We start from the raw sequence: 12,793 nt of genomic DNA on the forward strand, positions 1-12,793 counted from the left end.
TGCCCTTTGCAACCTGAACGTTCTTCTAATGCCAGGGGGTTTTATGTGGCATAAGACTTATAAGCCTGGCTGATAAAGCACAGCTTCTATAAATCATCTTGCTGTGCAGATTTAAAAGTTTCAAGAAGCTGATGTCAGTTGGTACACAAAGTCTGACTGGCCACATTAGATTTTGCCAGCATATCTTGCTTTTCAATATGCCTTTTAATACGATAGCCTGGATGATTTGTTTTTCCTGTTACTTTCAAGGATGCAGCATTTATCATTCTTGTATTACTGAAATTTAAGTTTCTCACAGCAGTAGCTGCAAATCTCTGCTTCAAAGTATTTTTCTGTAATTAAATTTCAGTTTTATATGTGGATTTTATCTGTGAGCCTCTAAGGGTTTTTAATGAGAAATCCAGAGACATGACACGCTTGTGGGTATTTCTGTAGCCCCTATTGCCATGGTTGCTGATAAATCTTTACAAACATATTCCTAGAATGGCCCAGAGAGGTCTTTCCCACTGGGAAAACCGAGGCAGAGGAGGGGTCACGGTCTTTCCAGATGAGGACTTAAATTTACTTCTCCTGCCATCGCCACCGTTTGTCCCCATCTCTGGAGCTCTCTGCAGAGGTTTCCGCTCCATTGGAGAAGCCGTGCGTGAAGCCTGTGCTTACCCGATCCCTCCTTGTCCCTTCCAAACCTTCTGTTGTCCATCCTGCAATTCCCCGTGGAGACTAAACCCACGGCAACAGTCTTGAAATGCTGAATCAAAATCTTGTTCAGAAGTCCCAGCTGCCTGCCAGACATGGCGCAGGAGCGCTGATGAATTACCCGGCCCTTTCTGCGCGGTGGTTAAAAGGCTTTTAGCTGCAGGGGATTCGGCTTGAAAAGGTTTGACTGGGAGAAAACTCGCCCCCAACAATAGATGTGCTGATAGTAAGAACCAGGAGATTTTCTTGAGGCGTTGTTCTTTGCTTTCTGCTTTCCCTTCGACCTCCTCTCCAGAAGGAAATGTTCTTTAATTACCTGTTTCTTTGCCAATCACTGCTGTTCCTCTGCACATTTCTGACATTCTCCCAAACTTTACTTAGACGGTTTTGAATATGGGAAGGACGTGGATGAGATTGCTGATGCAGAAGCTTTTACTAAGTGATGTATTTTTAAAATACAAGATACTATCTGGATAAACGTTGCTGCAGAGCAACCTTGCTGTAACCTTGCACAGTCCCCCAGCCGAATTTGCGCCGTTTGTGCCAGTTCAGAGCTACGTGTCGCTGCAACACGCGGTGAGTCGGTCCAAAGCCTCACCCTCCAAGGCAGGACCGGCAGCACCGGCATCGGGATGAGGAGAAATGCATCTTCCAGATGCACGTTGGGCTGAGCCCTGGCGTAGGTGGATGGAGTTTTTATGTCCATAATCCTGCTTTGCAGCCTCGGAGGCGGCGTTTCTGAACGATGTTATGCAAATCCCACATCCAGCCAGGGATGTGTGGCATAAACACCTGGGTACGCCCTACAGCCCCTCGCTTCTTACTGCATTGTTTTTTCCCTGGTTTCATAACCGTAATTTGCAAATGAAATGTGTTCTGTTTTTATACTGCTGGTCTGGGACCCGGGAAGGTGTTCCTAAGGAAAACCACCAAAAGCCTTGGAGAGAGGCTGAATTTTTACTTTAATGAGTCAAGACCCCAAATGGGCAATGGCTGGAGTGGAAGGGATGAAATAGCTCAGGTTCTGGCTTGGGAGGGCGTGAGCGCCGGAAAGCAGAGTCCTTGCATTTATTAAGTATCCTGAGCATAGCTACAGTCGGAAAAGGTGCAAAATCTGTATAATCGCCGTGGCTGAATTTGCAGTCATCCACAGAAAGAGCAATGAAAGCTCCATGAAAAATATTACTAATGCTTATTTACAGCTCAAAAGGTGTGCTATCACTCGATTCGGCTGTTTATGGATGCAGTAAATGTGGGAATATGAAAGAAATAAATACACCTGATTTTAAATGCCTGGGATTTTTTTTTTTAGAAACCCTTGCTGTGGGCTTTAGAAGCAGTGTGGGGCTTTTTCCTTGGCTCCTTGTTTCCTGGTTCATGCATTTTTCAGTGTATCGCATTCGTCGCATAATGCTGGCCAAGAACTCGGAGTGAAGCGATCGGAGAGTGAGAGATTGGAGCAGTTTGATGCAGCCATTTTTGATGTCTCAGTGGTTTTAAACGAATGCTTCTTGAACCCCAAAGACCCTGTGGCCTGACTTGTCTCTATTTTTGAAGTAATTTACGTACACATTACAGTGGTTCCCACAAGTCATGCTGGACTTAATGGTCTGACAGTATTTCTGTGATAAACCCTAGGAGTTTATAGAGCAACCATAAAAATTCACTCCAGGGAGAAACTTGGCATGCCACGTCCTCCACCAGAAGCTATCTTTTCCTGCCTTAAATCAGGTGTAAATCAGCTCAGCTGCTATGACTTACAAAAGTTACAAAAAAAAAAAAAAAAAAAGTTTAGTGGTTTCATATGTTTTTTTCGTCCTCTGAAATACCATAGTTTCAATATAGATAGTGGCTGGTCTTAAAAGTTTCAATGCTTTGAAAGAAGCTGCCTGTGCTAGAGTTCTCCATTTCGAAGTTAAGGTATTTCTTAAGGACTGCGAAAAAATTTTAAACCCCTAAAAATGCCGAAATAAGCCTTTTACAAGGGACAACTATTGCTTTTGTGACAGAGAAAAAACTAATTATTTCTGTAAATTCAAATAGGTTCAAGTAGAGAGTGCAAGATACAGCGAATGATTTTAATATTGCTCTCCCATAGTTATTCAGAGAGTATGTATGTTACAGTACATGGTGGGTGTATATAGTATACTGTAGTATGGTTTTGACTTTTCTTAAGAAGGTGTTAAACATTTTGAGTCAAGTCAATTTTACTTTTCAAATTAATATATTTACTGGGGAAATGCGTGGCTGTTACAATCTGGGCAGGACACTGTTGGCACAACATGGGAATATTTTATCAAAAATTAATCATATCAACATTGCTCTCAATCTGTGGGAAATAGGAATTTAAAATAAAAACAAATGCATTTATGTAAACTGTTCTCTAAAATAGACTACTTATGCCTATTTACATAATGAATCCATCACTTATCACCCTCAGGAGATTAGATAATTAAGCACTGAACAACTTATATTTATTCATGTACTTTCAAGAGTGAATGAATTATCCCTTTCTGCACAAACTAAATGTTCTTCTGATTAGTAACAGGAGGGCAGTGATGGGATTTTATGGTGGAAAGTGTGTTGTTTGTTTTCTTTAAAAGAAAAAAAAGAAAATAAATTGATATTTAGAATACAGTACATAAAGAAGCTGTGTTTGGTTAAAAGTCAATATAAGTTATTTTTATCAAATTGATTAGCTATGTGAATGTTCTTGATACAAATTCATATGGGAAAGCTGGGCTTCTTTTCTTGCATATGTGTGATTTTTTTTTTTTAATGAATTTATGTATAATTTAGATAAAAACCTAAGCAGCTGTTTGAACAGAATTTGCCTCTCCAGATGTAGATGTTTCCAGTGCAGGTGGCTCTGTTGGAGTTACTCACTTGGAGTTTCTCTATAGTCAGTGTGAGAAACTGGCCTACCTTGGGTGCAAATCGCCCCGTCCCATGGAATGGCCAAGCCAGGCATGGTGACCCAGGGCCCCGCGTGGGCTCTGGAGGGGATTGAGACACCAGCTCAGAGGTGGTACCGGCCTCCAGATCTCTGATGTTCAGGAGATCTGAATCCATCCTCAGAGAGCTGGGGAAAAAAAAAAAAAATGTCCTGGTTGCTGTCAAATCCAACAGATGGAAATTACACTCATCCTCCCATGGGTGCACTTCTTTACTCTTCCAGAGGATTTGGGGGAATATGCAGATACTTTGCAGGAGCAAAGGCAGCTTGGTCTGTATGTGACGTCCTAATCCCTCTTAGATAGAAGCTGGAACAGACTGTCATAGATCTTTTTTTTCCCCTCTTCAAGTTAAGCTTTGTTTTATTCTGCATATTCTTATTATCTAAATAATCAACAAATTTAAACAACTTGATCCTAGTGAAAGGTGCCCTTGCCCATGGCAGGGAGTTGGACTAGATGATCTGTGAAGGTCCCTTCCGACTTAAACCGTTCTGTGATATGGCAGTAATGGTGTTTTATGAACACACAAAATGTCTCAGTTGCTGAAGAAGAGTAAAAGACATTGTAATTTTAGTTGTTCTAATAGCTGCTTTTCTCTTACATCTAATCTAAAAGTCATAGTCACACAGACTTGAAGAGTTGTTCAGCTTGACAGGGATGAGAGACAGGGTCTTGTCCTCTAGCACCGTGCCAGGGCTGAATGTCATTGGTGATTTGCACATAGTTATTCAGAATTCCACGACAAGACAGGTTTTAGCTTTCAGTGCAAGGTTGGGACCTACCTCAGGGAGTCATAGCCTGTGGCCTTCAAGAGTAAAGACAGGAGAGTGTTTGAGGTACTAAATTCTTTCTTGCTGCTAGAAATATGATTATGCTTTTTCATGACTTAGAAAACAGCATTACTAATTTAGTAGAGAATTTACAATAAAATGCTTCCTGAAGGAGCACCCCCTAGGTCCTGAGGATGTATAAATTACATTAAGGACTTGAATTATTGCAGTTACAAAGTAAAGCTGAGATATGAACATTTCTACCTAGCTTTAGAAACCATTTTATTATTCACATTAATTAAGCTTAGAGCCTTAGAGGGATGCTGCATTGTCGTACCTCTTTTTGAGAGAAACCACATTCCTAAAATGTCCTGTGGAGGCCAGCTGGGCAGCGGTGGTCACACCAAAGGGGGCAGAGCCAGCTGTTGATGATGTTTCTCACAGGTCATAAAGCCAAGAAGCTACGTCCTGATCACCTGCTCTGAGCTGATGCAGGAGCTGTAGGATTTCTCTGGGTTAATTAATTGTGAACAACTTTAATCATGTTCATTAACAGCTCTAATGTTGTTAATTAATAACATAAACATTTTTAGTAGGATGACTGGCTTTCCTGTAGTTCCGAGTTGGTGTTCAGAAAATAGAGTGATGAATAGTCCTTTCACCTGACTCTGGAAAGGAGAGAAGACAGCAAATACATCTAAGTAAGACTGGTTGGTTGAACCTTAATAACCAGCAAAATGTGATAGCATGGCAACATTTCTTCTGGAGATAGTCCTAAAAACAGCCAGTGTGACAAGTTTGCAAAGGCATGCAAACCCAGGGTGATTTGTGTGCTAAGGTTTTTATTAATTCATTTGTTTGGTCTACAGAGTAGGGTAGAAACTAAATTACATGCTAATATGAGTAATTTATAAGCGTATTATACAGTGCTTTACAGATTCAAACCCACTGTGAACTGCCCTTCATTTCTTTTAATCTCTCTGCGGTGACTAATTAGATGACCACATCTCATCCCAGGGTCTCCCAAACAGTATCGCTGGAGTCGCTCTTTGGCTGACCAAATCTCGTGTTCAGCTGCATGTTTATAAATATACCTCATTTATAACACGGTCATTTAAACATCCATTGGCTGCAGTTGGCTCAGATTTAAGAGGATCTAAAATTGTTCTCGCCTCTCTAGCCAAATACATCTCATCAAAATTATTGGGGGAAAAAAATAATTATAAAAGATGTATCTTGGTTTTGCCTCTTTTCCATTAATTGTTTTGGTTTCCTTAGTTCAGTTAGCTCCTCACCTGAGAATGTATTCAGCTAGGGAAGACTCTTGTATCTATTGAAACAGACGCTAAAATCACGGCTGACTTTCATGCTGCAATACTGGGCCACAAGGCAGGAAACAGATTTTGTTAACGCAATGCGGTGCATGAACACAGCTACAGGACTTGGGGATTTGGGTGGAGGCTAAAGATTTCATCCTGTTAAATCAATCCTGACTTGAACCGCTGCTGGAGAAACATGGTATATTTAGGGTTGCATTACCCATGCTTCAGTTCAGAAACAAAAAGTCTTTTTGCTCAGGAGTTTTAATTTGGGGGCAAGAATCTGTGCTTGAGACTTGCTTTGAAAGTCATCCTCCGTTGCTTCAAAGAAGGCTGCGTCTTGGTTCATTGTCTCCCCACTGAGAGCGAGTTACAGGATGAAAAAAAAAGCATTGCCTTGTTCCTAAGCAGAAGTTAAGCAGTAGTCAGTTGCTCCGTATTCTGTTTTAGCAAGATGGGATATCCATGAACAAATGTAACAATGATTAAAGGGGACAACAATGTATTTTAAAGTATTTTTTTCTTCAGATTTAAGGGAGAAGATCTAATTAGTGATATTAAGCTCTTTTTAAAGTGTGAAATCTGCTTCTGTATGTAGTGTAGCGTGAGCAAAGGCAGGCAGGCAACTGACATTTCCCGTGTAAATTATCTCCACGCAGCCCTAAATCAATGAGTTTTTCACCATAGGTGCTCATTCCAGGTTGCTCCCTATAATGACCTCAATTATACACGTCTTCATTGTGAAATTATGATTGCCTTTGGCGGGCTGCAAATGACAGCAGAGAAAAAATTTCCATGATAAAACAGCACAACAAGTAATACCTGCTCGCATTAGTATGCACAGCTTGCAAAGGTGCGGTGCAACTCCAGCTTAGCACCTTAGAAATAAAATTGGAGCAGAGGAAGGGCTGAGGAAAATATTCAACAGTATCTTGACATTTTTAACAAGAAAAGGAATTAGTAAGACTTCATGTTCTCTAATGTGCCACCGTGGGACCTGGTATTGCAAGAAATTTAACATAAGAACATCAGAATGGCTACACGTGGGTCACCAAAGGTCCACAGTGCTTCACAGCCTCTCTCGAAGTGAATATAATAGCAGAGAGAAAAGGTGTGAGAGACAGGACAGAGCGATCCTTCCCCTCAGTAGCCTCTTGGCGTGAACGCTGGCATGCAGGGAGTGATCCCTCGCCCTCCCACACAGGGGATATGGGTTTGAAGATGGCACTGCCCTAATTCCTAGAGCTGCATAATTTTCAGACACTGAGCTGCAACCATCACCAAAGAAAGTTTGCAGTGTCCTGGCTGCCTTTTACTGACCTTGATTTTGTTCTACGGTTGGCACAATACCTGAACAATGACTCCAGGATGCACAGAAACAGAGTTACAGCCCTTCCTTCTTAAAAGTGGTTATTAAGAAGGCTTTAACCCTGTCTTGGACTGTTAAAAATTGAGTCAAAAATTATAGCATCCCATTCTCTGATGGCAGAGTGGTTGGCAGGAACCTTTCTTTTTATTTCCAGCTGGAATGGACTGAGGACTTGCTTCAACTGAAATCCCAGAGAAGAGTACCAGGTTTGACACACCTTGATAAATATGATCAGCTAGGACAGATACTCGTTGAATGTGTTGAATATAGAAAGTTATTTTGCATGCATCATCCTGCAGAATTTCCAAATGAACGTAAAATTGCTTGATTTTAGGACCAAACTCCATTCCAGCTTGTGTTCTGCAAGGGAACACACTTTGAATATTACCCATTTCTTCTGTTCAGTTTTATACGCATGGTAAAAATCCTTTTATCTCCTAACAGTTTTTAGAAATAAAATGAACAGTGTTCAATACTTAATCTAGAGGCTCTACACAAAATCATTATGGTGACTTGAATAATTTGTACGCATAATCCAGCTAGCATTGGTGTGTCTAAACTCTGGTAACTTGAGTTCAAGATTCTGAGTTTTTTAAAAGATTTTTTAAGAGCCCAGCCCTTGCATCCTCTTAGGCAATATCTGTTTCCTTCCTAATACACCTGGTTATGTAAGGAAATCTTTTCTATTTATAACAGTAAAGCAATGAATAAAGCCACCAAAAAAATAATCCTGTATTAGTAGAAAGGCTTTCAGATGTTAATAAGATGCCCTCAAGCATACTCCATAGAAATACTCAGAACAGGAGTGTATGTGTGTTAAAGTGATCCATACTAATTAGACACTTTAACATAAAAAGTCATCTCTTGGCCTGATATGGTTCATCCAAGAATGGCAGCTATACAAGGTGTCTTCTTAATTAAAAGTTAATATATTTTTCATTAGTGTGCTTCTAAAATGTAAAACCGATGCCTCTTTAGCTATCATTTGGAAGATGGGCAGGGAGCCTTAAATACTACTGCAACAAAACACTCAAAAATGATGCTGAAGAGGGAGCTGATGGGAGGCCAGCGTGAGCCAGAGAACTCAAGGCAGCGTGAGAAACAGCAGAGGGAATTAAGGAAAACAGCAGTAGGATGCAAAAACAATTCTCTTGTAAATGAATGACCCTCGATTTCATTTCTCCTCAAGAAAAGAAGTCCTCATTAGCCCTACTCCATGCTACAAATTATTGTAATTATCAGTTCTTTATCCTGTCAAGTGCACTCCAAATATTTTATTCATAAAAGGGAGCTCTCTTTTGTGCAGAAAATAACCACGTCGGCAGCCCCCGTGTGCTGCTGGGATGCCCCGCGCAGCTGGGTGGGCTGGGACATCACCACCCTGCGGCCGCTGTCCGTGGTGCTGAACGGCCGCGCCTCTGGTCTCCGGCTGGTACCGAGGGCCGCGCGATTTAATGGTCTGTTAACTGGCTTTGCCACTGACCTGCTCGGTGAGCTTCGTGGGTGACGTTCATCCCTTCCCAACCCTCCTCTCCATTTGGATTTTAAGGTTTCAGATGTAGAAACTGGTCGTCTGGCTGTCTCAGGCCCTGTTCTCATTTAACGCCTACAGGAGCCGCTGCAACCCAAATAATAGCAGTAAGTTGGTCAAACATTCCTATTTTTGATCAAAACTATAGCTACGGTTTCTTTAAAACAGCTTGTACTCTTTCTAAAATAGCGCTAGGAATATTAAGTGGGAGAATGGCTAACCGCTGGCAGACGCAACATGCAATGCTGTATCGATCTCTTTGCAGCCCTAGGTCAGGCTCAGATCTGCAGTGGTGAATAACATTGGTGGCACATTGAATTAACTTCTCGCTTAGTTGGAAGGAACAGGAAGAGAAAGGATGCAAACCTGTTTGGGTACTGCTGCACAAGCAGGTTTTGCACTAAGTGTTCACAATCAGTTGCTAGACCAGTGCACTGAAGGGAGTCCTTTCAGGCTTCCCAAGGAGACTGAAATGGACTGAATATTTTAGTGAACAGATTTAACAGATTTACTGCTCAAGAGATGTTAAAACAATTTTAAAATTAGAGAATATGTGAAGAGATGGAAAATGATACCTTCTTCAGTTGGAGAAGGTCCAGAGGAGGGCCACGAAGATGATAAAAGGGCTGGAGCACCTCTCTTATGAGGACAGGCTGAGAGAGTTGGGGCTGTTGAGCCTGGAGAAGAGGAGGCTCCAGGGAGACCTGATAGCGGTCTTCCAGTACCTCAAGGGGGCCTAAAAGAAAGATGGGGAGAGGCTGTTCAGTAGGGCCTGTTGCAATAGGACGAGAGGTAATGGTTTTAAAATAGAGGGGGGTAGATTTAGATTAGAAATTAGGAAAAAAATTTTTACGATGTGAGTTATAGAACACTGGAACAGGTTGCCCAGAAAGGTGGTGGATGCCCCATCCCTGGAAACGTTCAAGGCCAGGCTGGATGAGGCTCTGAGCAACCTGATCTAGTCCGGGATGTCCCTGCTCCTTGCAGGGGGGTTGGACTAGATGACCTTTGAAGGTCCCTTTCAACCCAAACCATTCTATGATTCTATGATGCTTGCAAAAGTAGATGCTATTTTTTTTATTTTTATTCTATGCATTTCCCTAGTCTAAGCCACATAAAACAGTGCAAGATTTTCCAACCAAAGCTGTTAACTTTTAAGGCAAAATTACATCTTAAGCTGTGAACTGACATAATAAAAATGAGTGTTTGGATTCAGTGAAAGTCAATGCTTCTTCAGAGGACTGGAAGAAAATGCACATAGCATTTGGACCTTACCAAGGTAGAGACACTGTAAGTGACACGTGGATCTTGTGCAGGTCATAATGACAGAGGTGAGACGCAAGCAGGCAGGATGAAGAGCATTTTTGCTAGCTGATGGGAGGGAGTAACCTGATGCCATATGTCATTTTATAATGTCGGCGCTGCTGGAAGTGGTTTTTCCCAAAGTGCATGGTCTTGAGTGAGGCAACATCAGTCTCTTTGATCCCTGTTTTACCTCAGGTAATGCCAATGGACATGAGGAAGGAGGGGCCTTGTGGCCAGTCCAAGTTTCTGAGGTGGCTGAAGCAATGTAACACCAAAGTCCTGTGAACATTCCCCGCTCATCTCAATGGGCCATTACCTTGAAAGACTGATTTTCAGCATTTGTATGCAATATGGTTTTGATACTTTCTTGTTGCAGAGCCTGTGAATGAGAGTAAACAAAAAACATCATGTGAATGATGAAATTGTGAACATAGCAGCTTTGACAATGTGCCCCGAGTGCCCTGTTGCTGGCTTGCTGCTGCTGAAATCCTTGATAATAACAGTCTGCACCCACAGCAATTCTGGTATCAAATGTGTTACCTACCTGTGTTGCCACACATGGCGAAGTATGCAGATGCATCTTGTGAGCACTGGCCAGAAGGAAATGATGTGATCTTAGTGTGGTTTCAGGGAGATGTTGGTGTGGTTTTCAATAAGGTCGACTGCCTCAGGTGATTGTTTTGTGAGGTATGTATAAGTCAAAATAAATGTATTTTTTAGTTTAAATAAAATATGAGAAAGCTTTTCACTCCTTGGATATAAGAACATCTGTATCTCAGATGCCATATATGGCTGCATTTGCTAAAGGAGCTTTCGTGCTTGGTAACTTCTCCATATTTGGGCAATTTAAAACAGGTTGCTTTCTATTTCAGTGACAACATTCTTACCTTAATTGTGTTTCTTCAAGGAAAGAACCTGACTCATTCTTGTGCCTTTTCAAAGGACCTTGGCAGGAGTCCTCTAGAGAAACAAACCCAGATGGTCTCAAGCAGGAGAGCCTTTGCTTGTCCTCCTGTTGATGACTGCTTTGTAGATTAAATATTGCAGCCAGGTTTGCCAGGGGACCTATCTTAGTGCCCTAATGCCACAAATGCCACTAGACATCTCAGGAAAATTATGTAGGGAGTTTGATTGTTGCAGACTTAATTGCCATCTCTCTTACTTGGCTTTACTGTTTAGGAGTTCTTTTACAACATAGATATCCGTCTCCTTGCCAGAATCCTTCGAAGTCATTCCTGGAACTAGGAAGAAGAAAGGCAGAGTGGGGAGAAGGGGAACAGCTTCACTTTGTAGTATTCAGTGTTACTCCTGTTTTGTTGCCTTTGGCAGAGGTGGTTCAGCTGAGCCTGCCGGAGGACCAGAAGATCCGTGTTACCACCATCACGGTTGGCCTGAGCGCTGTTCTGACGTGCAGCATCCGTGGGGTGCTGCGGCCCCCCATCGTCTGGAAACGCAATGGCGTCATCCTCAACTTCCTCGACTTGGAGGATATCGATGTAAGTCCTGAATTACTCTTGTCGTTTTCTTTTTAGGGCTTTGAATGTGATTTCATTTAACAGACAATAGTTTTAAGGGAACAAGTTTTATCTCATTATTATTATGGAAATCTGAAAATTGGCATGATATTTTGATTTTATGTGACTGTGTCTCGGGAATAAAAGCAAAACAACATGTATGCAGCTGAGAGCATGAGTGCTTGAAACATGTTATTATGAAACTAAAACTCAGTACTGTAATAACCCGGCACTTACATAGCCCTGGTGCTTCATCCTTTGTTGCTCATTCAGTTTGGTGCAACCTGTGGTCCACGGTCAGCAGCCCTGGAAACCCAGCACTCTAGCAGCCCTGCAAACCATTAACTCCTCAGGGATCCCATTCCCAGTACAATGAAACAGGTTCATTGAGAGCACGAAGCAATACATTTATGGTTGGCAATGAAACCTCTCCTCTATCTAAATCAAATAATATGTTTTTATCTCTGTTCCTCTGTTTCACTTGCCTTTCAGCCAATTCTTGTCTCTCATTCCTCGGTTACTATTTCTGACGAGCAGTTTAAAATATGGGATTATTCAGCAGGGTGTGGCAATACCCTCGCAGGAGGGAAGATTAATCTCTTTTAATTCGCAGTGCTGGTCTGATGTGTGATTCATAGTTTGTAGTAAAGACAATACCTGAATAATGGTATAAACTTACTCATTTATTTAATAACATTTAATTACAGAGAGAGTGTAAAGTAGTGTACCAAAACATTGTCTGTATTTCGTTTCTCCTTACATTAAAGTACACAGTAAATCAGGTTTTATTTTAATTACACTACAGGAAGAGTCGATTTATATTTTTGTTCATCTCTTGTTAATTTGATAACTGCTCAGTTCCAAGTTGTTACAGTTAATACTATAGCTCTTTAAACTGTTGCCATATCCAGGATTGTTGAAATGTGAAAAATCTTCGTTTTACTCTTCTGCATTAATATACGAAAACTACAGCACGTGGGATAAAAAAAACTCACTGCGACTTGGTGCATTATTTGTCGACTCTACCTTAGCAGGAGAATCATGTGTGTTATGTATAGATGATTGCTGTGTGCACAAACTCAGTAATTATAGCCATCTAAACATGCTTTTCTTTTCATCAAAGCAAGTATTACCCTGTTAAAATGCATTTCTTGTCACCATTTGGAGCGTGACATTGAAATGCAACATGAATCCGGCAAACATCACGCTGCAGGATTGGCACGGGACTATGCAGGAACCCTAACAGGGATGCTCAGGATTGCACAGACAACCCAAAACCAATGTACCTGACCAGATTTCTTACAGACATCCATCAGCGCCAGGGTTAGAATA

The 12,793-nt window shown here is 41.5% G+C and overlaps 1 protein-coding gene across 1 annotated transcript in view; it reads left to right on the top strand.

The window, feature by feature from the left end:
* The window catches only part of FSTL4 (follistatin like 4), a 220,597-nt gene that overhangs the window by 169,225 nt on the left and 38,579 nt on the right, over window positions 1–12,793 (top strand). The window contains exon 7 of the mRNA XM_086758856.1: window positions 11,277–11,443. Coding sequence (XP_086614982.1) covers window positions 11,277–11,443 — 167 coding nt within the window. The remainder of the gene's footprint in view (window positions 1–11,276; window positions 11,444–12,793) is intronic.

The sequence above is a fragment of the Chlamydotis macqueenii genome, chromosome 14, assembly GCF_036417535.1.
Source record: "Chlamydotis macqueenii isolate bChlMac1 chromosome 14, bChlMac1.mat, whole genome shotgun sequence".
NCBI classification, from domain to species: domain Eukaryota; kingdom Metazoa; phylum Chordata; class Aves; order Otidiformes; family Otididae; genus Chlamydotis; species Chlamydotis macqueenii.